Genomic DNA, 27868 nt, shown 5'->3' with positions numbered 1-27868 from the left:
GGACCCTCCAAAGGAGAGGGGAGTTGTGTGTGGTATGTGACCTGAGATGGGCTGGCAATCAAGGTAACTCCAATGTCCCTTGTCTCTGTGTGCACTAGTGTGCTAACCCCACTCAAGTCATGTGGAATCACTTTTGCCCCTCAGAAAAAGAAAGCTTCCTATCAGAGCTGGCTGGACTGTTCCTGGGGAAATGTCACAAAAGCTTGGTATTTTCTCAAGCATCTGAACCCTGTATGGATTCTCACAGCAAGATGAAAAGAAAAGCAACTCTGGCTCTCCCGAAGGGACTTCTAGCTCCTCTTCCTTCTTCTTAGAAAGATGCATTAAAGTCTGCCTTTGTCCTAAGGAGACCCACCTTTTTTATTAGAGATAAATATTATCCTTGGGTTCTTAAAAGGTCAAGTTCCCTTCTCACCTTATCAATTCATTTGCATACATTATTCACTAATTGTTCTTCTTATTTTGATCCTACCAAAATAATTCATCTCTCTCTGAAGGATAAAGGCTGAGCGAGGAGAGAGAGGCACATAGGAAAGGACCCACCCCACCTTTAGGAAGAACAGAGCCCATTGAGGTGACAAGGCAGAGTGGCCAGAAAGGCCCTCATTTGAGTCTCAGCCCCTCTACATTCCAGCTTTGTGTCCTTGAGCCACACAGCAAATATTAACTCCCCTAACTCCAGTTTCTTGCCTCTACAATGGAGATAAAATAATGTACGTAAAGTGCTTAACACAGGGCGTGACATGATGGGGGTGATCAGTAAATGTTAATTCCCTTCCTTATCCATCATATCATAGGAGACCAAATACAGGGGCAAAGTATGTGCTGACGCACAATGTATGTAAAAAGTTGGAGATGCGTGCAGGCTTGTCCAAGAGCTAGTTGTTTTATATATACCCCCCAAACACCTGCGCCTGGGTACCTGGTAACCAGGCCCATGTGTTGGTGCCAGTGTGAGAAGGAGGTGCATTTTATTTTATGTTACATTATTTTAGTTTTTTAGAGGCGAGATCTCGCTATGTTGCCTTGGGCTGGGCTCAAACGATCCTGCTGTCTCAGCCTCCCAAGTAGCTGGGACTACAGGTGTGTGCCACCACGCCCAGCTTAGGAGGTGCATTGTAGAGGAAGCCTTTGCATGCCTGCCCCATGTCCACGGTCTAGCTGTCTCTTATCAGCCCCAGAGCAGTGATGACGTGCTGGAGGGTTGTCATCTGTCTTGTTCTTTCTTTGTGCCCTTTGAAACATGGCGGTGGTGGCTTTGGTGCTGGTGGCAGGGGGAGCCTTAACAGCCCTGGAACTGGAGCCTCTCTGTTGGTCTTCAGACCAGGTACAGTGCAGGGGACTCCAGGAACCCCCTTGTTCTGGGGTCCAAGCTTCTGTGATGGATTGAGGGTTCTGATCCATCACTTGCTTTTGGTGATGTCACTTCTTGGACTCTCCCTTCATTTCTCTCTGAAATGTAGACGGTACTTGCTCACCCTTCTTCATCCATTTTCTTCTTTTGTCACCATCCTTCCAAGCTTACCATGCCTATTCCCGCTCTCCTTTCTCTGCTCGCGGAACAGGTCCCACTCTCCCCTCCTCTGGCCGCCGTCACGTTTGCTGAGGTCCGGGTGATGCTTCCTCTCGCTCACGTGCCCGTGCTTCCCAGCTCTGCTGTCCCCCTCTCCTCATGAGTGGCACTCGAGAATTCAGCTCTCCCATCACTTTGATAGGGTTAGCCAGAGTCCCATCTGGCCTGGGGCAGATGGTGTAGTAAAGTCACTGAACCTGTCCCCTGTCCTGGTCAGGGGCTCAGGCCAGCAGGAAGTCACATGTGGGTTTGTCTGTAGGTTTGTCGAGTGTCTCTCTCCTCAAAGTTAGAACTTTCATTGTCTCATCCCATGTATTTGCCCCTGTGAATTCAGATAACCTGACTCCTGTCCTGATTTCTTTCGCTCCTTGAAATTGAACCTTGCCTTACTGAGGAGGCTTCTGCAAAGGCTATTGCTTAATCAACTTGAGCTACGGATGGTGGTTGCCATGGTAGCATCTTTATGTGGCTCCCCAGAAGCCAGAGGTGACCTGGCATCCCTTCCACCACAGCCAGCCAGAGCCACCTCAGAACCCCGCCCAACTCCCAAGAGCAATGCCCTTAACCAAGGGGAGGGGACGACCTAGCTGAATTCTCAAAGAAAGCCGCATTGCCCCGAGTCCTTCTCCTGCAGAGGTCTGCGCCGGCCATCATGTATGTTTTCTATAAGCATATATGTCGTGTATGTAGTGGCTGGAGAGAAATCTGTTCTCCACAGCTACGTACATCAAGTAAAGGGATTCTTTATAATGTAAACCTGACAAATTCCCTCTGAGAACCTAATTGACTTTTGAGGAGGAAGGGGATTATTTTATAAGCATGGGCATCCTCGTGGGTCGGAAAATAAATGGAAAGATACCCATATTGCCTCTTTCTGCTCTGGGTTGGAAAATAAATGGAAAGATACCCATATTACATCTTTCTGCTCTGGCCCGTCCACTTTTACATTATAAAACATTTATAAGAACACTCAGGTCTCCGCCCTTAAGCCCAGCCTCTCTGTAGGGAGGCGCGCAGAGTTGTGGCAAAGGTCGGGCTCAGCGTTCCCCGATTCCACCGCCCTGCAACACCCCGCTTTCTGGGCCACATGGAGACACAGAGTGTTTGGCGACTATAAATGTCCTCGGCTGTGCCTTTTCTACTTTGAGGTTTCAAGAAAAGTCTGGTGAGTGGCTGGATCTGTGAAACCTTTCTGTTTTATCTTTTTCTTTCTGAGGGAGGGGAATTCTTCTGTGTGATATTTTCTACTGAAGAACCGGAACCTGCTTTTTCCCAATTTCCGCACACCCTGTTACCATCATTTCTGCTTCCCGGCCTCCCGGGTGGGAAGCGAGAGATGGTTACAGCCTTGGCATTTCTGGGGATCTGCACGTCAGGCACCCCCAGAGTCAGCTGCCTGGGAGGGAAGTCAGGGAACCATGCAGACGGCATTCATGAGCCCCGAAGGATCCCGCACAGTGAAGATGAGTCTTCATTGGTCATGTCTGTCACGTTCGGCGAAGGGACTTGGGCAGGCAGGCGGGCAGGGACTGCATCTCTAGAGGGATATGCAGGAGAGGACCGGAACTCAATGTGAGTGTGGGAGATACCTGCTGTCCAACCCAGGTCCCTGCTACTCTGTATTCCCACTGCCTAGCTCAACTCAAATCAGCAGTCAGGTTCTCCTGGATTAGATTCTAAGGAGTAACGTTGCAGCTTATAATTGCTTGTTTGCACAAATGGTTTAATAGAAAAATAACTAGCGATCTGCTCCCACCTCCTTCCCCCGTTTGGGACTTAACCATGGCCTGTGGATCAATCAGAGTCACGCTGGTGGCTGATGCCAAAGCTGCCCATCGCTGTTTGCTACCATAGCAGGGCACGAGGTAAGGGCAGGACTCCCTGGCGCATGGGGGATCTAGCTCCCAGACACCCTTGGCCTTTCATTATCCATTCCTTAGGCAGAAATGAAATACATGGGTTAAGCTGTCTCTTGATACCAGAAGGAACTGGGGTTCCCACATTAGCTTTTATTATGTTCTTTTCACTGAAGTATGTCACTTTCCTGACACTTGACACTCTGCCCTAGTCGCTGAGATGGATGAGGTCTACTGAATGCATGCAGAACCAGCCATAGCAGCAGAGCCAGTACACAGACCAGATGATCTTCGATTTGGAAGGGTCCTAAAGAGCCACAGAATATCCATAGAAACAGCAGAGCAAACGTTTCCCCCTAAACCTGGCTGTCTTTTCCTCCTGTCGTCTGCTACCTGTCTATGGCAGTCCACTCTCACCTCAAGCACTGCCTATGGAACTTCTTTGACAGCCTCTTTTCTTTTAGAACTGAAAGAGGAGTCTCCCAAAGGAAGCTGTGACTACACATTAATCTTATAGCGGGGGTGGGGGGCAGCAGTGGACACAGTCCTGTTTCATGCACAGAAGACCCATTTACCACCGAGCCAGACAGGCCATCTAGTCCCCCTGCTCTGTGGAAGAGAATGAAGGATTACAATTAAATTCAGCCGTTGGGTAGCTGTGGATTTAGGATACAGGGCGAAAAGGCATTGGAAATTTCCAGCAGTGAGCAGACAGAAGGATGTTGTTCCTTGAGACTCCAGTTTTAAGAGTCACCTCAAGAGTGACTTCATCTGACATTGTGCCCAGACAAGGACACTAAAGGTGATTAATGCGCATGGACTGTTGAGGTGCCCACTGCTGTATTATACTAGAGCCGCCTTGAAAGTGGGGTTTGGGAGTGGGGGTATGGAGGGACAGCGTAGAAGCCACATGGAGGGAGAGTTTGAAAGGAGGAGACAAGTCCCCCAGTCTACCTGCTCTTGGCATTAAGCCCCAACGTGCATGTTTCTTGGTGAAGACTGGAAAATGTGTTGTCTATTGCATGTGACGTTGAGCGCTGCTGGGGAACCTTCTGTAGAATGTACACTTGGCGACCTTTGTCTTATGGAGGCGGTGGGTGTGAACACTTAAGTATTTTTCTTTATTGACAGCAGAAATGTGGGAGATGATTGGTTGTAAATGGGATCTCAGCCTGTGGCCACAGAATCAAGCAAAATGAAATGGTGCAATCAGGAAACACAGCCCCATCCACATGGTAACCAACAACTGGTCTAACCAGCCCTAGATTATAAAAAGCACATTGTGAGCCTTCACCACTGTGGGAAGAGCCCAGTCCTGCCGGATTAGTAGAAACCTATCGTGGTGCCCTCCAGATGTGAAAGTAGGTTTTAGAATAACTTAGCTCAGAAGACTTCATAAGGGGACTTGGGAAGTATGTGCCCAGATCATGTGACCTGCCAGCCATCTGCTTCATCCACACTCACGGGGGCACAGCCTTGCATTACACATTAGTCTCCAGCTGGGGAAATGTATTGGGTGGACTTCAGCTGGCCCCAGCGTCATTTTACAAGGGTCAACAGATGAGGGTCTTCGGGTATGTTTAGAACGTAAAGACTAAGAAGAAGGAAAAATAATGTTACTGTTCACCAGATTGAATAACAAAACTGCTAGGAGATAGGTGCTTTGCTGTCTCCTGTTGCTTCTCAGTGCTTGCACAAAAATACTTTGCAGTTGGTGTACAGTGCTGTGTATTGCAAAGGAGAAAGTTTGCAAAAGGCTGTTGTGTGTATGAGGAACTCATCTATGTCCATGTGCCGGAAGGAAAGGATAATGCACCTACTGCTTAACGCAGAGCTAGTGCTCTGGTCACAAAGCAAGGAGAGGAGACAGAGTAACAATGGATTTAGGGCTCATGGGTGCCCCCCAGGGATGCTGAGGCATGGACCAGGAGGAAAAACAATCCCTAAACAGCAGCAAGTAATCAGTGACAAGGTCAAAGTGCCAAATTTAAATTCTTCATGCAAGATGAACCTGGCCTTACCTACAGTCCTAGAGAGATAAGCATTACCAATGCAAAGGGGGAAAATTCCTTCTCATTTCCATGAGTCTTTAGAATTTTTAAAGTGCTTTCATATTCTGTTTCATTTATCACTGGACAGTCCTGTTTTACAGTTGAGAAATAGATTGCTCGAGGTTTGACTAGTCTCACTCATTTGACTAGTAAGTAGCAAAACCAGTTCTTGACCAACCTAGGTGTTCAGATTTCAAGTTCAGTGTTTTCTCCATTATATTCAGCTCCTGGCTACCTGTGGTATTCTAGTTGGTTCCAGCCCATTAACCCCTGTAAACTCAGGGTGGTGGCTTGGTGTAGATCTTTCCTCAGCCTACAGATCCTTCTGTCTCTACCTGGATATGGACAAGACCTATAGGCCCAATGGAGAAGGGCACCCCTGAGCTTTTCATCTGTAGGTTTTTCTTCTATGAACCTCATGGACCCTAAACTGCTGGAGAGGAGTGGGACAGATAGCTCATTATTTGAGCTCAGGAACCGCTGGTTTCTTTCACTGTTCCCTTCTTGGGTTAAAATCCTCCAGTGGTTCCCATTTGAAAGGCATAAGTAAGAGCATGGGTTTCAGAGTCAGGCAAACCCAGCTCTGAATCCCAGCATTATTAATTATTAGCTGCCTTAGCTCTGAACCTTTGCTTCCTCATCTGTGAGTAGGAATTCAAAATAGCTCACTATGTGAGAATTAAATAAGATAAAATATATTTAGTGTCCCATGTAGTGCCAAGCACGTAGTAGTTGTATCATAAATGGTAGCTCTTAGTGGCTACCAAACAATAGTCCAGGCACTTGAGCAAGACACTCAGGCTCTTCATAGCAGGACCCCTGCCCCCACCTTGCACTCCCAGGAGCCCGGCCATTCCCCTGAGGCAAGAGATTCCTTTGGATCCCTGCAGCTGTTCCTCCTGCACTCCTGGGGGAAGGAGGAGGCCATGACACTTAAAGGAGGAGTGGCTCTTCAGAACCCAATGTCCCTGCTCTGCCCTCCCCACCTCCCAGGACAGTCAGTTCCTAGCAGAAATCAACTTGAGAGCATACGCAAAGGGGGCCCGGTAGCTGAAGAGCAAGATTACAGAGAATGATGAGCGATTACACATGAAAGATCTGGAGGGCAACTTGACAATTGAGCTGGAAAATTCTCATCTTTTACTGATGAGACGAGAGAAACGTGGCATTTTTTTTTTTTCTGGAGAGCAGCCAGAAACTTAACCAAATAAGTAGGAAATAAATGACCCAATTGAGTCCCAATTAAAGTGCGACCAGTGCATCCTAGCATGTGGAATTATCTTCACATTTTAATATTAGAGTCAATTTTTAAACCCGATAAAATTTCACTAATTAGCTAGGCAGTGTAAAAAGAAATTCTGATTATACATTTAGTAGCAAAGACGACCAAAGTGTTATCGAATGATTATATTTAAATGATTTGTAAAAAGCACGTCAATTATTTCCCCAAAAAATGTGCCTCAATTAAAATGTTTGAAGAACTTGTCGTCTTAGTTTGGTAAAACACCTCCCTTGCAATCTTGTCGGCTTTGATAATGGCTTAAGTAACTCTCATATGTGTGGATTTGGGAGCAGTACTTTGGGCTAGTCTGTGTGCAGATTATGACCTATTTTAATGGTGCTAAATTGTTGAGGCTTTTCCTGAGTCTATGGCTTTGTTACTCAGTATGCCTTACGTTTCAAATGGTGATTTTTACGTCAGTGCCCCACCCCCGTGTTAACAAAATCAAGGATGCAAGTGTGTTTTTCTGCAACCATGCAAACCTGTGGCTTTTCGGTGGCTCTTCTCCAGGGAGAGACTTGATGAAAGCTGCGCAGGGCAGTGACAGTCTTTATTTCACTTCGGGCCTGTGTCTGAGTGCTGTCTCAGCTCAGATCTGTGGGAGTTAGAATGGTACAAAGAAACCCGCAGTAGTTTGGCAGCCACACTCACCTGTTGAGGTTAGAGGACACCGTCCAGGAACCTCATTCTCCTACATGTGTGCCAATTGCAGTGGAAGCATTTAAGAGCTAGTGCAGATCTCTGTGTTCTCCCCTCCTCCGTGCCGTGGCCAGTGAAGGGTCAGTGGATACCATGGCCAAATAAATAAACTTTTGTTATTCCAAAAAAAAAGAAATTTCATTTTCCAAAACAAGGGGCACACACTCAATGGTGAGAAATCCGCTTTGTTTTGTACCACGTTACTTTGCTAGGATTCAGGGTGGTGGGGGTGGGACTCAATTGTAGAGAGCGAGTTATGTCCTTCATTCAGATTTGTGGGAGAAGCAAGAAATACTGGGCTTTCCTGCATAAGATGGATGTCTGTGAGTATGACTTCTGGGGACCTGTTCAGATTCTACTGGATACAAAGGTCTCCATGACAAGGACCTGGGCTGAGCAGAAGGCCAAAGCCTGGAGTATGTGATTCTAGGCCACTCCCAAATGTTGACCTCACACCCTGTTCCCACGTCTTAAGGATATGGAAGATTCCCCCTTGGTTTTTACTCAAAACAAATGTAGCCTGGGGAAAGGAAGGCAACCTATGTAGGTGTTGGGAAATTTTTCTATCAGATGATTCCATTTTTCCCATGGCAGCTGGCAATTATACTTTTTTGTGTGTGCTTATTTACTTGAGGTCTGTCTTCCCTGCCAGACTAGGTAAGTTCTAAGAGGTTAGTGACCTCGTTTGTTCACAACTGTGTATCCAATACCTGGAACAGGGCCTGACATATATGAAGGAATCCATAGATGCTTGTTATATGAGTGAATAAAAGTATATGTGGTTGACCTTCTACATGTCCTTTCTTGTATGTGAGAGGATGCGGTTATAATTCAAGGGAAGATATTTCTGCCCTCTGAACATTTGGAGGTTATTACGTTAAGGATTTAAGGTTTATAAGGCCTTGGGTTTAATTACCAAGTTATAATTCATTTGGCATTTACAGTGAAAATTAATATAATTTTGAATATGGGATCATATACTGAGTAAAATGGCCATTAGAAGTCTTTGCTTGTGACGTATGGTGTATAATATCGGTTTGTGGTATGTTGGAAAAAATGCAGAAAAGAGGGAGAAAAGGTAACCTGTGTAACAGTCAGCAACAAAGAACCATAGCCTGAATTCTGGAAGTGTCTTCGTAGCAGCAGGCCAGGATGGGGAATCATGAACTAGGTTCACCTGTGACTTCGAACTCACTCACTGAATGATCTTACCATGAGGCATGTCTTCCCAGGATGTCGGTTTGCTTTGCAGTTAAGTGGAGTTCAGGAATATTTTTCAGCTCTAAAATTTGGTGAGCTGTTTGACAGAGCCTTGAACCAAAACCCGCTAGTGCAGAGGCTTGGTGGTTAAAAGCAAGAGCTCCAAGCATCATGCATACTTGGGTTCAAGTCCCAACTCTACTAGCTAATGCTGGGCACTCCCTTAACCTCTCTGAATCTCATTTGTGAAATGGGGGTAGTAATACCTAGGTCCTAAAGTTATTAATAGTAGGAGGCTTAAAGATTTGCAACTGAAAGTGCTTAGCACAGAGTCTGGCCCATAATAAAGAATAAATATTCAAAAAGTTTAAATGTTAGTTTTCATTTTCTATCTCAGATATTTACACTCTGAATTATTATTATTTTTGGTTACGCTTCACCAATAGAGCTAGGATGATTTTTCTTCAAGTTGCATAGTAAATAGCTCATGATGGAGAGTTAGCCATTTAGCCTGTCATAAGGCAGTCTTTTGTGTGACATCACAACCTTGATGGACAAATGCCTGCCCCCTTATTTCAAGGTGATTTAATGATGTTGCTCATCTAGTTTTTGAGAGGCATCGGAGTAGCCCTCTCAGAGTGGTTGCAAGTTCCTGTTCTGATGAGACCCTTCATAAGCGTCACTACGCCGCTGTGACTAGAAGTGCCTTTCCTGAGAGAGTTTCTGGCCCAGAGCAAGTGCGACTCCTTGATCTTGGTTTCTCAAAAATGCAAATGGAGAGAGTTTGTTTGAAGACTATGAAGGAAATGAAAGTAAAAGCCTACATTTAGAAAACTGCAATTAAACTAGGCTCCGTGGAATAAAGTACAATGTCTGGGTGTCTGGCTAGTTAGAGGCAGTGTCACTAGTGGTGGTGAAGAGCCTTCGCCCCTGCAGGTAGGGGCGGTGGCTGTGAGCAAGTGGCATGCCGGCCCCTCCTCTCACAAAGCGTGTGTACTCTGCAAGTGCCAAGGCTGTGGGTGGGGTCCCTGGGGCCTGTGCTTCTCCAGTTTCCTGTCCATTGTAAGTTTCTCTTTTTGCCCTAAAATATTCTGACTGACTTTCTTCTCCCCCTCCTTTTCTTTTTGTTTTCTTTTTTGCCTACATTCTGATTGGATCCTCCATAGGAACGCTTTGGGGTAAATATGTTTGATTTTCTTTGAAGTAAAAGATGCGGGGAATGGGTTAGAGATGGGGAGAAAGTATGGGTGAGAGGGGAGGAGCTGATGCAGTGGGAAAGGAATGGTGAGCTTATTCGAGTGGTGAGTTTTCACTCACATCCAAGAGATCAAAAATTAGGAGTCACCAAACCTTCTTGGGAAGTGATCATTCTAATTGGTTTAGATATGTATTTGGCTTATATGTTGCCTCTTTCAGATATGTAGATACATGAACCTGATACACTGAAATGGTTTATAAACTATACCAAAGTTCCTGCATGCAAAAGACTGTATCAATGCAATACTTTTCGATTATTTATATTCAATCTAGTATTGAATAAAAGTGACTTGTAGGTCACTGCCTATGACCATTAAGAGTCCTAAAATTAACATTCTGGACAAAATCAGCATTCCTTGGATTACACTACATGACTTCTTACCTTCTGTGAAGGAATAGATGGACTTTTATCTCCCTGTCTAGGGGTGGGCATGGCAGGAAGGTGGGGTGCAAAGCAGAAGCCCCGTTCCCACCTGATGTTCTGGATCCGTTTCCTCGGGTCGGTGGTGTGATAGTAATCCAGGCCAACGTGAGGAAAGAGCCGGAGCCTGGCCTCACTATTTAGAGTCTTGTTTTCCACCATCTGTGTGTTTTATAAATTGCAGTTATTTGAATTGAATGCAGAGATCTCAGGGGATGAGCAGGGAAGGAAGAAAAATGCACATTGATGTATTCATTTCATTCCTAAAAATAAAAAGAGAAATACGTTTTCTCTATTAGGAGCAAACCTTTCCAAGAGGCTGAATAGGAAGAGTCATTAGCTGTAGAGCCGGGAGAAAAGTACGCAGGGACAGCGACCCTGTGCGGCCTGTGCTAGCCGCGGTGTCTGAATTGGGAGGGACTGCAGGAGGAGCCAGCCGCGTGGAGATAACTGGGTGGGAGCCGGGGTCCTAGCAAGAAGCCTGCATGACATGCTCTCTGGAACAGGCAGCCAGCAAGGGTGTCCATCCCCTGCCAGCCTTCCCCACCTTGCTCTCCCTGTGCCTATGCAGTGGTGACAGACGTAGGCAAGTCAAGTCCCTGATGCGACTTGCTCTCAGCCGTGGGTTCCTGTTCCATTCAGCAAATATCATTGGAGAACCTACTGCTGGACTAGGCACAGCAGGGATCCAAAGTGGGCCCCCGGTCATGTCCCCTGTTGACACATCTCCCATTTTCATTGTGCCAGTGTGGTGATGAGCAGCGTTAGACTGGCAGTTAGGGAGAAACAGTCTTTGTTAGCATGTGCGTGTTCCTCTGTGCGCGTATGCGTGGGTGTGTATGTGCATATGTGCACACTGGGGAGCAATTTTTTGTGGCATGTCCCTGAAGGATCAACTCTGACCCAACTCCTGGGTTCTTGGCTATGTCGCTCCCCTTTTGCCTTGTTATCCATGCGGTAGTGTAAGGGCCACTTGTATTTCTCCCTCTCTCCAAATGATCCCCCTCGGGGGCCTCTCCCTTGCAGAACCAACAAGGGGAGGGACATCAAGACCATCAAGTCCCTGCGGGTGCTCCGGGTCCTGAGGCCGCTGAAAACCATCAAACGCTTGCCCAAGCTCAAGGTAATGTTTACAGAGTTTGTTCCCATCAAATACCCTTCTCCCATCTTCTCTCTTAGCCGTGGTTGGCCTGCTTTGGGAGAATTTGTTCTGGGAATATTCCTTTTTCTTACGTGGTTATTGAGATTCCTTTCATCTGCGTGAGCTAAGGGTCTTAGTTTCAAAGGAAAATAACCAACATCCTAAGAAATCTATAAAGAGGCTTTTGCCCCTTGAGTTCAGACCCAGGTGGTGTGTTCTGCTCTCTGCATTGGCGTGCCATCCAGGAGGAGCCCTGTGTGGTTTTGTCCGGGGCCCCGCGGACCACGACACCGGATTGGAAGCCACAGGAGCCCTCCGTATGCACGTGGTCTGCATGCTAGGTCAGGCCAAGTGTCCTGGGACGTTTTCTTTTTTCATAATTGTAGAGGAGGACAGGATTTTCTAGCCCTAAGCCTTCATATTTTTGAGGCACAGATGGGTCAAACACTTGTTCAAGTACACAGTCCATTTTTCACAGAACCAGGGAAGAAATGGGGAAGTGAGCTAACATGAGATGCATTCTTCCTATTGCCAGAACCTGAGCTTTAACGGGTATCTTATCCAGATTCCTCCTTGTCCACTAGTCTTCCCTGCTGAACTCCGCCGGGGCTCCGCCTCCGTGAGCCTTGCTGCCTCTCAGTGTGCTTTGAGTCCTGCCAGCCTGCTGAGCCCACCTCCCTGCCCACGTACATTGCTGTTAATGGAAGCTGAGCCTCCACTCGGGGGAAGTTCTTCCTCCCTGAGTTCCTGTGAATGAGAGCCAGCCACTGCCAGGGAGAAGACCAGGGTTCTCAATTCACAGCCCCGATGTCCTGCTGCTGCTGCCCAGGCTGCACAGCCAGCCAAGCGTGTGCCTCAGGGCCGCTCCAGGGAGCTTCCCTAGAAGCAGGTGTAAACCCCACCTGCAGCATTGCGTGGACTATTGCATGGACAGCCCTTGTCAAGGTGTGGGCCGTGGGCCACCTGCATCAGGATGGCCTGGATGCTTCTTAATATCCAGGTTCCTGGGCTACTCCAGCACAATAGAGCCAGACTCCCTGGGGAGGGGCTTGGTGTGTGCCTTCTACAGCAGCTCCCCAGGTGACTCTTAGTCTAGCACAGTTTGAGAACCCCTGTCAGCATTGGAAAGAGCCCATTTGAGTGCCGGGTTCAGCTCTGGGACTTAGGAGCTGTATGACCTAGGGCAAATCACTTATTCTTTGACTTTCTTTCAAGTGGAAAATGGAGACAGTTTATCACTCACTTGTGGTGTGGACAGAACAAGCTGACATGAGTGGTCCCTGTTGGAAAACCCAACGATTCTCCTGGCGTGCCTGGGCCAGCTCTCCCAGGCCTGCCATAGAAAACAAAGGGGGGGAAGGACCTTGTGAACCTGACTCTGCCTCCCAATTCCCATTTCCTGTTTGATTCTGTGACCTCTGATACACCCCGCCAGCCCTCACCCCACCCCAAACCCCTCCTGTCCTCATAGCGCTGCTCCCTGTTAGCCCTCTAGCTCTGCAGACAAAAGCAAAGCAGACTAGGCTTATGAAAGGCTGGGGAGGGAAGGAAAGTCACTTGTGAAAGGCCCTGAACTGGCCGAACCATGGCTTCCTCTCGGTGCTCGGGGACCTGGGCCACGGCATGAGCTCCCAATGGAAAACACCCGTGCTCCCAAGGAAGTACCCTCACCACCTGCTGTCCCCCTGCCAACCCTGTCTTCTCCTCCTGGAGGAGGCCCTTCCCACAGTAGCAGCTATCTCTTAACCGCCCTCCCACCTGACAATGGGCCCAGCGCAGTGCCTGCCCTGAGCCAGTGACCATAAATACTCATTCCTTCCGTCTGCCTGGGGCCCTGACCGCTGCTGTCTGCCGCAGTGCGGGACCCAGCGGGTCCTATGGAGTGTGCAGACAGGCTTGATGAGATTAGCTAACAGGCTGGGGAAGGCAACCCCAACCTTGGTTAATTCCATTAAATTAGAACCAATTCCTCTCTCTGCAGCTCTATAATCTGAGGGATATGTAGGTGGCTCTGATGATTCCACAGGGCTGTGTGTCACTCACATTCCCCACAGTGTTGAACTAATTAAACCAGCAGTGCTTCACCCAGCGCTGCAAAGAAGCAACTGCACAAATGCAGCACCACTGTGGGGCTAGCCTCTCCTGTGAGCTAAACCTAAAAACCTAGAAAATAATCTAAAAATGGCTTGAAATGTGTTGAATTCCCATGTAACTCCTCACTGCATAGGGCCTAGAATGGAGGTCCATCCCCTTTTACTGGAAGTATGAATCCCTGGCTCTGTCCCACATCACCCAAAGTCCCCACATCACTGCTGGTGGTCCTCTTCCCAAATACAGCCAGCCTCACTGACATTTACATGGTGCGCTGAATGTAATTGGGGCCAATTTATGAACTCGCTACAGAATATCAGAATATTATCTCTCCCTGATCCATTTAGAAAGGTAAAGAGAAAACAGTCCATAATCCAGTATATAAATCAAATCTAAGATGTCACCAAATAAATGGAAAGTCAGGGACAAGCTATTTAATGGCTAGATGATCTAAAAGATCCTTTCCATTTCTACACTTGAGTTTCACACTAAGTGGAGTACCCCTACCAGGATCCCACAAAGGACCCCTTCGTTGCTTGATATCATCTGGTTACCGCTGCTTTGGGTTTACTTTCAGATTCAGACAATGCGTTCCTGTCCCAGGTTGTAGGTCCTTCCAGTCATGACCAGCTTGGAAGCAGCCCTCAATCCCATAGTGTCACCTCTTAGGTGGGCGTTCTTTCCCGAGGCACCTTTTTGGTGGGGCTGGGTGATGGTGGCATGTCCCCAGTCACTCTAGGCAAAGCACAGGCCATCACAGGGCTCACATGCCAGGGCTCTCTGCTCTGTCTACAGGCTGTCTTTGACTGTGTGGTGACCTCCTTGAAGAATGTCTTCAACATACTCATTGTCTACAAGCTCTTCATGTTCATCTTTGCTGTCATCGCAGTTCAGCTCTTCAAAGGAAAGTTCTTTTATTGCACGGACAGTTCCAAGGACACAGAGAAGGAGTGCATGTAAGTGCTGCTGGCACACACCACTCGCTTTTGCTGAAGTGATGATGAACCCACTCCACCCTTCTTCTTTTCTCTCGTCCCTATATCCACTCTTTGTTTAGCAGAAAGACAAAATAGGGAGACGGTAACTTGTATGGAGCACCTCTTTTGTGTCAGACATGGTACAAGACATTTTATACTCGGCTTTCATTTTAAATCATAACCCGTTGAGGTGGATTTTATTTGCACATTGTATGTGCAGAAGCTGAGACACAGAAAGTTTAAATAGCTGTTCAAGGTTATGCAGTAACTAGTGAAAGGATGACGATTTAATCCTATGTCTATTGGGCACCAAATCCCATTTTTATTCCATAGTAATACTTGCCTTTAATAAAATTCCTTTTTCCTTACATTTGTGTGTTGATCATTATTACCCGACATTACTGGAGTCTGTAGAATTTCCTGACTCTTCCGTGAGCTGTCGTGAAGAGTCCCTCTTTCATTTCTATCTGGTTTTAGAGGCAACTATGTAGATCATGAGAAAAACAAGATGGAGGTAAAGGGCCGGGAATGGAAGCGCCATGAATTCCACTATGACAACATTATCTGGGCCCTGCTGACCCTCTTCACCGTCTCCACGGGGGAAGGATGGCCTCAGTGAGTACTGGGTCTCATGCTTGTCTGTGAGCTGGGATGGGACCACATGGTTCCCTTGAGAAGCTGACTCAAGATGAGCAGGCTGACCCTTTGTTGTCATAACAGGGAAAGTAAGTGGTTATGAAGGGGTAGGACAGGCAGAAGAGAGGAAGCGTGAAAATCCTTAAGGCAAAAGTGAAGAAGGGGGTGACAAAGTCAGGGAAATATTTGAAACTCTTAATGTTTTAGCCAACTAATGAGGATTTGAGTGAATGAGTTTTGAGCAGCCCTCCAGCCCTTAAGAGAGTCCCCGGGGGCTTCTTTAGACAAATTTATCCTCCAAGTTGACCCTGTACCTGAGAGCCTGAGGATTGAGTGTTAAGGGTGAGCTGGCAGGACCCAAAGACGTTTCCTGTGATCACTCCTCTTATGAAAAGACAGCAGAATGCAGGTTCTCGTGCTGCTCATAGCTGAAGGCTAATTTTTCAGAGACCTGGCAATGACTAAGACAGCACTTTATGGAGACAATGTACTCTAGTTGGCAGCTAAAACGTCAAATAGGAATCTAGGCGTCTCTTGCTATTGAACACAACAAGCTAAACTATAAAATGATGTCCTTCTGTTGCTTAGGAGTTGAACAGATAACGAAACGGGCTAGAAAGAGCAGGGGATTGGTACCAGTGGGATATGCCAACTTTGTTATGAACTCAGAGAGTTAATGGAGTATCTGCAAAGTCAAGGAAGTCAGATAAAGAGCTATAATAAGTGGCACATCTCCTAATGAAGCCAAGGTGTCATGCACCCTCCATGCCCCCTCATTCTGTCCCCACAGAGTTCTGCAGCATTCCGTAGACGTAACAGAAGAAGACCGAGGCCCAAGCCGCAGCAACCGCATGGAGATGTCCATCTTTTATGTGGTCTACTTTGTGGTCTTCCCTTTCTTCTTCGTCAATATCTTTGTGGCTCTCATCATCATCACCTTCCAGGAACAAGGGGACAAGATGATGGAGGAGTGCAGCCTGGAGAAGAACGAGGTAACAAAACTGGTCCGATACGAGGGATAGCAGGGCCTCTTGGACCAGCGGTGTTAGGAAGGAAGACTGCATTTTCTTAACTTGATTGAGAATTGTAGAGAGAAGATGGTAAAATTATTTATTCAGTCATTAAACAAACATTTTCTGAGCACTGCTCTGTTTGAGGCCCAGGTGTGAAGCACAGAGATCTGGAAGGTACATAAGGTATTTAAGATGGCAGTTTATACCTCTACAGCAAAGTCTAAAAGGCAAAGGTGTGTGCTATAATTATAACACTAAGACATCTGCTTACCTCACTGTGACCCTCCATCGTGTGTATTTGCTGTAAGGGCAGGGAATGTCTTACATTGCTTTTCCAGAAACAAGCATAGTTCTGGCACACTGTAGAGTTTCAACAGTTTTTGTGGGGTTTTTTTGTTTTTTTTTTGTTTGTTTGTTTTTTGCAATGCAACTGAACTAGAAACTGTTAGGGGCTATAAGGGAAATGCAACATAAAGCGCTATAAGCATACACAGGCAGATCTTTACTCTTGACTAGGGGCATCAGGGAAGGCTTCCTGCCTAAACATCTCAGCCATCCGCTGTATAAAAGGACTTTAATAATGACCATTAAGTTTTTACCCCATGGCACAGAATGCCTCTAGTTCTGTGCACTCATTTAAGGTGACGTCTTGCCTGTAGTTTTGTCCAGATGATCCCTGTTGCCATTTTTACTTCTGCTTGTCCAGCGCTACCCTTTTCTCCATAGACCATCTTCTTCTGACTGTCTAACAAAGAGCCCAGCACTGGGCAAGGCTGGGGGGATCGGAGCTTGGACTAATCGCTGTGACTTTCCTGCAGAGGGCATGCATCGACTTCGCCATCAGCGCCAAACCTCTCACCCGCTACATGCCGCAGAACAGGCACACCTTCCAGTACCGCGTGTGGCACTTCGTGGTGTCTCCGTCCTTTGAGTACACCATCATGGCCATGATCGCCTTGAACACCGTCGTGCTGATGATGAAGGTGAGAGGCGGGAGGCGTGAGAGCCGGCCGAGCCTGGGCGACTGTGCCCTCCCAGGGCAATTGTGTGTGTGCTGAGACACTGTGAAAATGCTCCCGCATACCAGTCTGTCACCTCTTTACCTACTTTTCCATCATGGAATCTCTTCGTGATGTTATTGTGTTCAACAGCCTAGCTTCTGAGAATTCAGGGGTCCCCTATGCAAAATGAAGTGAAACCTATGGTAGCAGCCAAGAGCTTCCCAAAGATGGCGATGGAGGTCAACTTCAGACAAAGTGGCAAATGTCAGGAGATAGAGATCATCCTAGTGTCTAAAGGAGCGTTGGAGCGTTAAGAGAGCCTTGATCCTAATTAATGCTAAATGACAAAGTTACTAACTCTAGAAAACGTTTCTTCCCTGCCCACTTGTGTGTCTAGCAAGACTGGCTGTTTTGCTATTAAGCCATATAGGTGGGGCACAGGTCTGTGTTTTGCTGCATAGGATGTATAGTTTTCCTTTCCAGAACTTGACGTCCATCTCTCCTCCTGCACTGCGCACCAGATTATCCCACAAGGGCAGGGGTGAGAGATGGCCAGCCTCAGTGGCATGTATTCCCCCTCTTACCTTAAAGCTTTGATTGTCTTTCTCTCCTCTCCTCTCTCCCTGGCAGTATTACTCTGCTCCCTGCACCTATGAGCTGGCGCTAAAGTACCTGAATATCGCCTTCACCATGGTGTTTTCCTTGGAGTGTGTCCTAAAGGTCATCGCTTTTGGCTTCTTGGTATGTCACTGAATCTATCCTAGCACTAGGCTTGTCTTCTCTTCCTTTTGGGTGCATTCCCAGCCTTTGTTGGAAGGGGGGTGGTTACTGCTGTTCCAGAAATGGCTCACACACCTGCCCACCTAAATGTGGGCTCGTTTTGACTGCTCAGTAAACTGCCATACAGACAAGACGATGGCTGAGGGGGTTAGGAGAAAGGCAAAGGAAGCCATGTCCCCAGGTTCACACTCATCTCACCGTCAGCCCTGGTCCTGTCAAATTCTGCCAGCAGTCCAGGGGGAGCCATAACTGGGTCATTAAACTGTGATTTATGTGTAGATAAAGGATCGGACTAATAACTCTTGAGTGCTTATTTACTTGTAAAAGGTTTAAGAGTTTTATAACCCAAATGGCAAACTATCTGTCCCTCTGAGCCTCAAATATAGCAAATAATAGATTTTACCTACTAATCCTTCTGCCATTAGCAACATGAAGAGTAATTTCTGCTAATGAAAATAAATGCTTATTGCTTACACTTACAAAGGCCAATTACCCTTAACCTTTTGTGTGTGTGTGTGTGTGTGTGTGTGTGTGTGTGTGTGTTGTATAGAAGAGAAGGATTCTGGAATTAAGTTTGGGGAGGGTTGGGGGTGAATTTTTCTGGCACAAGTCTTCCTTTTTCTTCTCTTGAACTACTAATTATAATTGTTTTGCAAATTCTTGCATCTGCTCTCAAGGGTGTTAAGAAAACCTAGCCCTTTGTTTCAGTGTCCTATAAACAAAATAACCCCCTCCTTCATCCCCCAGCCCTTGCTTCAGTGTGTACAGTGAGTTCAGTGGGATGCAGAAAAGCCCACTTGTCAGCTGTTTCACACCTATTTAGGGTGTGAGCTACCATTTCAAATTACATGTGTATGCATATGTGGCTTTTCCTGCAAGGAGCAAAACTTTGCTTATTATCTGAGTAAGTATTTATCTGGTAGCAGCGTTAACAGGGACTCTGAGCTGGGTTTTATAATTGTGAGTGTTGATCATGGGTCTGCTTTTGGTCTCCTGATGGTTCTTTGAAAAACCATTCGTTTGATCGCTTTAGGTGGAGAGTTGAAGGGAACCCAGTACAGGTGGCTGCATTGTTGTGTGCTTGACTCCCTTTTGAGTGTCTTGAGACTTGGGGAAGTACAAAAGTAAAAGGAAACTACCACCAACAAAGATGCCTTTAAAATACAGTCTAGCCCTGAGTGGGGTGAACCGAAAAAGGAGAAGCCAGTGCCACAACAGGGAAAGTTTTTCTGTGCATCTTGATTACTTGCATGTGGTATTTATATTGTCTGTGACTTAAGTCCTCAATTAGGGGTCTAATTATGGCGAGTGCTGAATGCATACTTACAAGCTTAGCCAGATTCGGCCCTGAAGTCTGCCTTCTTCCCACCCTCACCCCCATGCTTTCATTCAAGGTCTAGAGGCATTTTCGCACTATAAAAGGCACCACTGGTCCTGATAAGTCTGTACATCGATATAGCACTTTAGGTTTTCAGAATACCCCAATATACACTATTTTGTTAGATCTTTTCAATGACTCTGAAATAAGCATGCCAGAGATCATTATCATTCTTGCCATTATTATTTTAAATGAGGAAATTGAAGTTCAGAAAAATTGTATAGCTTTTTAAAGATTACACAATAGAAGGCAGTAGAATTGGAAAGCAGGGTGGTAATGAAAAGGGAGGAGAGGGAAAGAAGTAACATACATTGGTTTCCTGTTAAGTACCAAATGCTTTATACATTCATTTTCTCTTCATAACTATATTCGATGGCTATTATTATTTTCTTGTTTTATGGATGAGCTGGAGCTCAGAAGGTTGAATATTTTGCCTAAGGTTAGTCAAAGGCAGAGCCCGGATTCCGATCCTGATCTGACTTCAAAGTTCACAAAAATCTATTAGTCTGCACTATGCTATTCCATAGTATGCTATGCTGTGCTACACTGTGCTGTTCTGTACCATATACTACACTATGCTATTCTATGCTACACTGTGCTGTTCTGTACCATATACTACGCTATGCTATTCTATGCTACACTGTGCTGTTCTGTACCATATACTACGCTATGCTATTCTATACTACACTGTGCTGTTCTGTACCATATACTATGCTATGCTATTCTATGCTACACTATGCTGTTCTGTACCATGTACTACGCTATGCTATTCTAAGCTACACTGTGCTGTTCTGTACCATGTACTACACTATGCTATTCTATGCTACACTATGTTAATCTGTACCATATACTACGCTATGCTATTCTATGCTACACTATGTTGTTCTGTACCATATACTACACTATGCTATTCTAAGCTACACTGTGCTGTTCTGTACCATATACTACACTACGCTATTCCATACTACACTATGCTATTCTATAGTACACTATGCTGTTCTGTACCATATACTACACTATGCTATTCTCTGCTACACTATGCTGTCCTATGCTATAAGTGTGCTATTCTGTATTGTAAAGCATCCTCAAGTGAAATCCACACATTTTGGTCCTCTGAGCCCTAGATCCATGCACCAAGAATTAGGAAAAATTAAAACCAAGAATTAGGAAGTTCCCCCCGGGGTAGGCAACAGGAGCATCCTGAGAATTGAGGAATTCGGACTCAAGTTGGCTCCACCACTGACGGACTAGGCATTCTCACGGAAAGTGAGTTTACGAAGCTGGGTGCTTCAGTTTCTCTACATGCCCCATAGGTGCATGCAGCTTTGGAATCGGGCTTCTCTAAGCCTCAGTTTTCTCATACATGAAATGAGGATAACAGTAGTTACCTATGACCTTGGATACTTTGTTGTGTCTATCCAGTTAGGTAATGCTCTTAGGGGGCCTAGTTCTGAGTGGGTGCTTGTGAAACGTAACTTCCACACACTCCTCTCCTCTCTTGACAGTCCTTTTATGAACATGGGGTACTTATCACCTACCTGGAGGATCTGTGAGAGGAATAAATGAGGTCAAAGAATGCCAAGGGCCTGACCCAGTGTCTGGCACGTATAGTAGGGATTCAGCGATGCTAGTCGTGAGGCTGGGATGGGGTTCACTTCTGCAGTGCTCTGAGCGTCTTTTAGGGGAGGTGCTGCCTACGGGCCAGGAAGGGACTTTCGGAGATCCAGGTGTCTGAGTTTTTTGGTTTTGGGGTTTATTTGAAGGAACATAGACCAAGGTCCGTGTTCACCTGAGCCTAGGAAATGGAGTGTTATCTTCTTAAGAGGAGCGTTATCTGGTTGGTGGGTGTTCCAAGTTCTTTGCCTCTCCTCCAACTCCTTTAGCCCACTCATTTTATTACTGTGTCCTCGTATCTTAGTTACACCTTCTCAGTAGGTGTAACAGAGCAGAGAAAGAGGGGAAAGATGAAGTGTATTCATCTTACTGCCAATCAGGAAGTGGTTTGAAAAGGCTGAATGGAGTTAGAAGGAAGATTTCAGGCACATCTGTGACCTTTAGTCACTTATGATCTGTGTGATTTTTGTCGTTAGTTGAAAGTCAGGCTCTATTTTTATAGGGTCACTTGATGTAATATAGATCATTTAAAAGCTGTGAGATGGTGGTGATGGTTTCACGGGTATATACATCTCCCCAAGTACATCGAGATGTATACATTAAATATGGACAGGTTTTTATTTGTCAATCATACCTCAATAAATATTTTTTCAAAATTAAAAATAAAACTATGTCTTACATATAAGCTTTTTTTAGTGGCAGGTTCAAAAATAAAGTCTTCAAATGGTGATGGAACTGCTTGCCAAATGAGAAATTCCCAAACCAGTAAAGGAGAAATAGCATTTCTGGTTAGAAATAGGAAAACTGAAGCCAAAGTTAGAGTGAACTTATGCATGAATTGACGAGTTTTTAATTCCAAGTGACAAAATTATGCAATGAAAGATGTCATTTCTCCTTTTTTTCTTTATTTTTTTTTCTTTTGTCCTTTTTCTGATGTTCCTATGACTGAATTCATTTGGCAGAACTATTTCCGAGACACCTGGAATATCTTTGACTTCATCACCGTGATTGGCAGTATCACAGAAATTATCCTGACAGACAGCAAGGTGAATGGCTTATAAGATCCTTGTCTTTTAAGCTTGGCCCTGGAGTAGCATTCAAAAAATCCCCATGTACATTCAGTCCACCTTTAACCCACCAAAGCAAATGTGTACCCCTCTAAGTGTTGGGGGTTCACTTCCTCACTGCTCAACATTAGCTGGAGAATGTACATGCGGGAGCGGCGCTGGATCTCGTGGAGGGCTTTATTTTATTTTCTGACGGGGTGCATGGTGTCAGAAGAGAGCTAGTGTGCACAGTTTTCTGCTAGATTCTCAAAAGAGGCGCATTATCTTTGCCCTCAGAGTTCTTAGACCTCAATTGTTTCCCTACATTTGTTCATCCTAAAGAAGACTTGTAGAGCTCGTTTTTAACTCTCTGAATAGCAGAAGAGGGATCACTAGATCTGCTATTTTTAGCATCTACGTGCATACTTCAGACCTCTTGGTAGAAGACTAGAGAGGCCGGTGTTGTCTAATGTGTGCAGGGGATGATTCTGGGGAACGTCCCTTACTCTTCTAGCTGGGAACAGAGGGCAGGCCTGGGAAGGCTTAGGAAGATGGGCCTCACTGGCTGGCCCGTCAGCTGGAGTTGGGGTTAACAAAGAGACTGTGTCCAATTTTATTATCTGAATGAGGGATAAATATGCAAATACTGGTGCTTAGATCTTTCTAAATGACCATAATGTCACTAATTATATGTTTCCTTTTGGTCTACCAGCTGGTGAACACCAGTGGCTTCAATATGAGCTTCCTGAAGCTCTTCCGAGCCGCCCGCCTCATAAAGCTTCTGCGTCAGGGCTACACCATCCGTATTTTACTTTGGACCTTCGTGCAGTCCTTTAAGGTAAGAGGCGCCAGCAAATCCTCTCCGAGGGCTGTCCTATCAGACAGCACAGCTAGGCAGCACCAGCATCGTGACACGAGTCCCTTCACCCCTGGGAAGTTGAAGCTAGTATCTGTTAAAGCATTCAATAAATACAGCAGTTTTCAGTTACAGCACAGCTTGGCTTGACGGCATCCACCTTATATCTAGTGGATAGAATCTTATTCTAGAAAAACACCTTGACTGTGTAGCCGAGGCACCCTTTCTGTTCTGTGAGGCAGGGGACAAGTTTTATGAGGTGTGCTGCCTGCTTAGGGATTCCAAATCGTCCTGAGCAATCCTGTCTAGGTAAAGAGCCAGTCACCTGCGGTGAGATGTCCTCTGCATTTTCAGGGACTTGTCAGTGATTTATTTCACGTGACAGTTTTTCAAAGGACTCCTTGAGTTGTGTTCCGTAGTGAGGTCATTCATGCTCAGCCCCGCCCACATCTCCATCAGTGTGTATTTCCTGAGCCACTGAATGTGTGTATGCTGATGGTCACCTCTGTGTCCTGCAGACAAATACGAATGTCTGGGCAAGTTAATATGGTGAGTTTCTTTTGAATAGTCTCATGAGGCAATGCAGAGGTGTGTGTGTGTATAATAAATATAAGTTAAAAATCAACACCTAAGACCCCACTTTACTGGCAGAGACTTCCTGTAAAAGTTTTCCAAACATATAACACATTAACTGCCGTGTGAATTGTATTTAACTCATGCTAGTGTTGAGCCCAGGGCCTCGTGAAGCATATGTAACTCACACGGCTCTACCGTGGGAGCTGTGTGAACTATTTTTCAAGTTGCATGTAACTCACACACAGAAAACAATAAAAAAAACAAGTTTTTCATTAAATCAGAAAGGATTGTTTTGTTTTCAAAGTTTTTATTCTATTTTCATAATAAAACACCATGGCCCAAGGAAAAAATTTTTTTCTAGTTTGGCAGTCAATGTGTTACATATCTTTGGACTCTAGAAAATACCATAAATTAGTTGTTTTTAAGCTTTTGGGGGCCTAAGTGTTAGTCAAATGCCTATTATTTTCCTCTCCCATAAAAGAGAGTTTTTTAATAAAAATGATTAACAGAAAACTTGATGAAATTAAAGTGATTCAAAGATGAAAAATCATAAAGTCACCAAATTGCCTTTATTTTAATTACTTTTATATTTTAATTAGAAATTAAACTAAAGAAGGCAAGCCTGTAAATTCATGGTTTCTCATCATTTGGAAGGGGAGTCTTCTCCACATCATCGTTACTCATTTATTTCTTCATCAAGGACCTGGGAGTTTGAAATGTGAGATCAACTACAAGGGTGTTCTAGCTCCTAGGAGCAACCTTGACATTTTTTTATCACATCCAGAGTAATTGTTTGGCGTGGTACCTCCCGCAGAGGACTTACCTCCATGAAAACTATTTTTCCAGAGTGAGATGACAGAGGAGAAAACTAAAACCTTAGCAAAAATTTTCTATCTCAGTCTCAGATGAATTTGGATTTAGAGTTGGAAAAACAAGATGCTTTTAAACCCTTTTTTTTTTTTAGAGGACTACCCAACAAACTTCAGTTGTTAGTGAGCCTCTTAAGAAATATGTGTCATCCTGTCATATTATCACAATCTCCAAGTCTCTGTGAAACGGTATACTATTGGGAGTGAAGAAAAGGTTGTCAAAAATTGATGGCCAAATGGTTGGCTTATTCCAGCAAATACTACGGAAGACAGGGAAGACAGGTGGAATCTGCCTCCAGGTGACACTGTGTTATAGATAGATGTTTCCTCTTCAGAACAGTTCTGGGCCACAGTATAGAAGTTGATTTCTCATAGGCAGATTAGCAAAGGCTGCCTCTGCAAATACAAAGCAGAGAGCCACACGGTAGAAATAGCATCGCCATGGGCTGTACCAACCCCACCCTGCCCTAAGCAGCATCCGGTTCTCTACCTCTGACCCTTCCTCAGAAGTTCTTCCCTCTTTTCCATTATTTTGTGTTAAATTTTATAATGTGACAAGAAAGGAGAACAGAAAGAATCTTTGCTCTTCTCCCTAAAGATGGGAGGAGGGAGAGATGAACTTAGGACTGGAGACTTTGCAGTGGAAAAGGTAGAATAAGGGTCGGCAAGAAACCCTGCCTCCTTCCTCCCACCTCTCCACGGCGGGCGCCTTCCCATTGCCCCTTGAAACACAGCCGTTCCTCTTCCCAGATCTTGGGAATCAGCATTTCACGGGAAAGGGGATTCTCCCCTCAGCTTTCAACTGCCTTTTAATTTTATCCTCTATTCAAGTTTTAAATAGCCTCACAGGGCTCTTCATTTCGTTAGCTCTGTTGATAAGCTCTGTCCTGCTCGCGAGGGCTGAAAGCCTTCAATTGGTCTCGTGGGATTCGTGATGTGCGCACTGAAGACAGGGCGAGACTCCCAGGAGCTCCGACCGCCGGGGAGCTTCCTGGACGATGGAGGAGGAGGACGTCCCTGTCAGCACTGACAGCGCTCCAGAGCTATAATGTCCCACCCTGGCCCCAAGTCCAAACTGCCCCAGCAGTGCCCCAGCCACCAAGGGCAGTTCCCGGCCTCACATCTTCTTGCCTTGTGCCCCACCCCCACAATTGAAATATCATCATCCCAAAGTGGCAGCGGGCGCACAATATGGAATTCTGTGCCACAGGGCTTCATGGCAGGGTTTTCTGGTGGCTGACACGCAACAGCGTTTTGCGTGAAACGTTAGGGAATGTCAGGAGGCTTAAACTGCAAAACGACGCTTCATTAGAAGAAGAAAGGGCCTTCTAGGGACTGACAACCAAGCAAGACCCCAGGCGTTCCACGTGGCATCCCCGATTCTTCGTTACGGGGTCCCCATGGGGTGTGGGAGTGGGATGGGGTAGCACAGGGATTTGGAAGCCGTGGTTGGGTTCGTGGTGTGTCATTTGCATCACGGTTGCCCAGGTTGTTGATTTGCTGCATGCCACGTGGGATGGATGAGTCGCAAGCCCAGGAAGTTGTCCCAGTTCTCCTTGGAGATACGGGCTACTCTTCTGGGTGAGTGAATGTTCTTGACAGACGGCAAATTAGAAGCCTCTCTTTGGCCAACTGTCTACATATCTGTCAGGATGTGGACATCTGACCTCCAAAGATAACAGGCCCAGGGAACAGAGTCCCGGCCTCTGTTTGCATTAGCCTCAGGGCAAGAGTTCCTGTGCCACCAGCCACTGCAGGTTGTTGAGCCTGGAAGCTGCCTTCCTTTGATTAATGGTCTTATCTCTGCTTTCCTTCCAGGCCCTCCCCTACGTCTGCCTTTTGATTGCCATGCTTTTCTTCATTTATGCCATCATTGGGATGCAGGTGAGCTGGTGCGTCAGGGGCCTGGTGGGGGCAGCTGTTGCCCAGATTGTCTCAGGCTTAGCAACCTGACCAGGCAGGATTTGAGGATGCTTTGAACCCTTTCTTGTCTAAGCGTACTTTCCCAGGGTCTTGCAGCGGTGTGACGTCGGGAATTTCGCACGTGTGGTGGTTCCCCGTTCCGCTTGCCTAGGTGTTCAGGGTGGTCTGGTGCGGGGGCTTCCTCTGAGGCTGTCAGATCACGGTGCTGACTTGTAAGCAGCTGGGTTTCTGTGGGCACAACCGCAGAGCTGACGCAAAGATGACACCATTGTTCTTAGCCAGGAGGACCCTCTGGGGATTAGGGAGGAGTGAGGTGCATCACGATCTGTTTCGCACGATCTCTAGCGTTGGGACCTGGCCTAAAAGAGGGTCACATAGTTGTTCCTTCTGTGTGTGGTGACACTTGGCTGTGTAAGTCTTGACTGGTTAAGATTCATGCCCTGAGACCCACTACTGTGAACAACTCATAGAGTTCTCGGCAGCCTGCCCATTCCTAAGGACCCGAGGGCCACATCCCAGCTAATTCCTCTCTTAAAGGGCCATGGAAGTTGCTGGCAAGTTCCCCTTCTCAGTGGAAAGTTTACCATACCTTTCCCAGTTTCAGACCTTGGGAAGCAGATCAGGTTCTCAACCCAGACACTTACGCAGGTAGCCAGGGGCCTGCTGAGCACATGAGGCCAAAAGACCTTTCAAAGATGACAGTCATCGGTGGTGGGTGAACCCTACTGTAAACAACCAGCAGCACATGCCAGGTGCCTGTTCAGTCACACACATGGGCTAGTGGCTTGGCTCCGGAGTGCTAACTTTCTCACGGGGAAACGTCATGACCAGACCCCAGCAAAGAACTTCAGCATCGTGACGGTCTCCCGCAGTGAGGCAGTCTGGCTGCCTTTGGACTGCCACTGCCTTCCCCACCGCGTCTGCCACCTGGAGCCACTGCTCCGGCGTCCCAGGCTCGCTGCCTCGCAGCCCTTTCCAGAGCCTCTGAGGCTCTCTTTTTTTTGTTTTTCTCTCTTGCCTGCACGTCTCGGTTTCATTCTTCCTCTGACTTCACCGTTGGGGAGTTTTGTTCTCCAAAAGATACAATAGAATGTCAAGCATCAAAATGTGTGAGAAGTAGTGAGTCTCCCTCACTGAGGATGTCTCGGTGGAGATTTCACTATGATGTTGGCAGTGGTGGATACAGAATTCCTGGCTGAAGTCTCAGACTGGCTTGATGACTTCCATTAAGTCCTGTCTAGCTCCCGAATATTTGATTCTAGGATTAAAATATTCTTGAAGAGCCAAATGAAACCTTGATTAAGTTCTTTTTTAAAAAATGTATCTGTTGTTTATATATAACAGTTGTACATATTTGGGGGGCACATGGGATATTTTGATACCTCTGTACATGTGTAATGATCAAATCAGGGTAATTGGGATATCTGTCACCTCAAATGTTTATCTTTTGTGTTGGGAACATTACGATTCTTCTCTCCTAGTTATGTTTAAGTTCATTTTGCCCATGCTCAAAATAGTTCTTACCCATTTTCGTCTTTAAGCATGGTAAACTAGAATAACACCATCTCCAGTAATGACTGCTGCTATTATAACACTACAGATATTCATGACAATAATAATGCTATTTA

The 27868-nt window shown here is 46.0% G+C and overlaps 1 protein-coding gene across 1 annotated transcript in view; it reads left to right on the top strand.

Annotated features, from left to right (window-relative positions):
* CACNA1E (calcium channel, voltage-dependent, R type, alpha 1E subunit) overlaps positions 1–27868 on the top strand; it is a 421935-nt gene that overhangs the window by 338411 nt on the left and 55656 nt on the right. Inside the window, exons 27-36 of the mRNA XM_012639976.1 lie at positions 9828–9839; positions 11366–11462; positions 14367–14527; positions 15026–15163; positions 15975–16176; positions 17016–17180; positions 17829–17939; positions 21933–22016; positions 22729–22854; positions 26136–26201. Of these exons, the coding sequence (XP_012495430.1) occupies positions 9828–9839; positions 11366–11462; positions 14367–14527; positions 15026–15163; positions 15975–16176; positions 17016–17180; positions 17829–17939; positions 21933–22016; positions 22729–22854; positions 26136–26201 (1162 nt within the window). The remainder of the gene's footprint in view (positions 1–9827; positions 9840–11365; positions 11463–14366; positions 14528–15025; positions 15164–15974; positions 16177–17015; positions 17181–17828; positions 17940–21932; positions 22017–22728; positions 22855–26135; positions 26202–27868) is intronic.

Source organism: Propithecus coquereli, unplaced genomic scaffold (assembly GCF_000956105.1).
Source record: "Propithecus coquereli isolate 6110/MARCELLA unplaced genomic scaffold, Pcoq_1.0 Scaffold146, whole genome shotgun sequence".
Classification (NCBI taxonomy): domain Eukaryota; kingdom Metazoa; phylum Chordata; class Mammalia; order Primates; family Indriidae; genus Propithecus; species Propithecus coquereli.
This window is presented reverse-complemented; position numbering and strand designations above follow the sequence as displayed.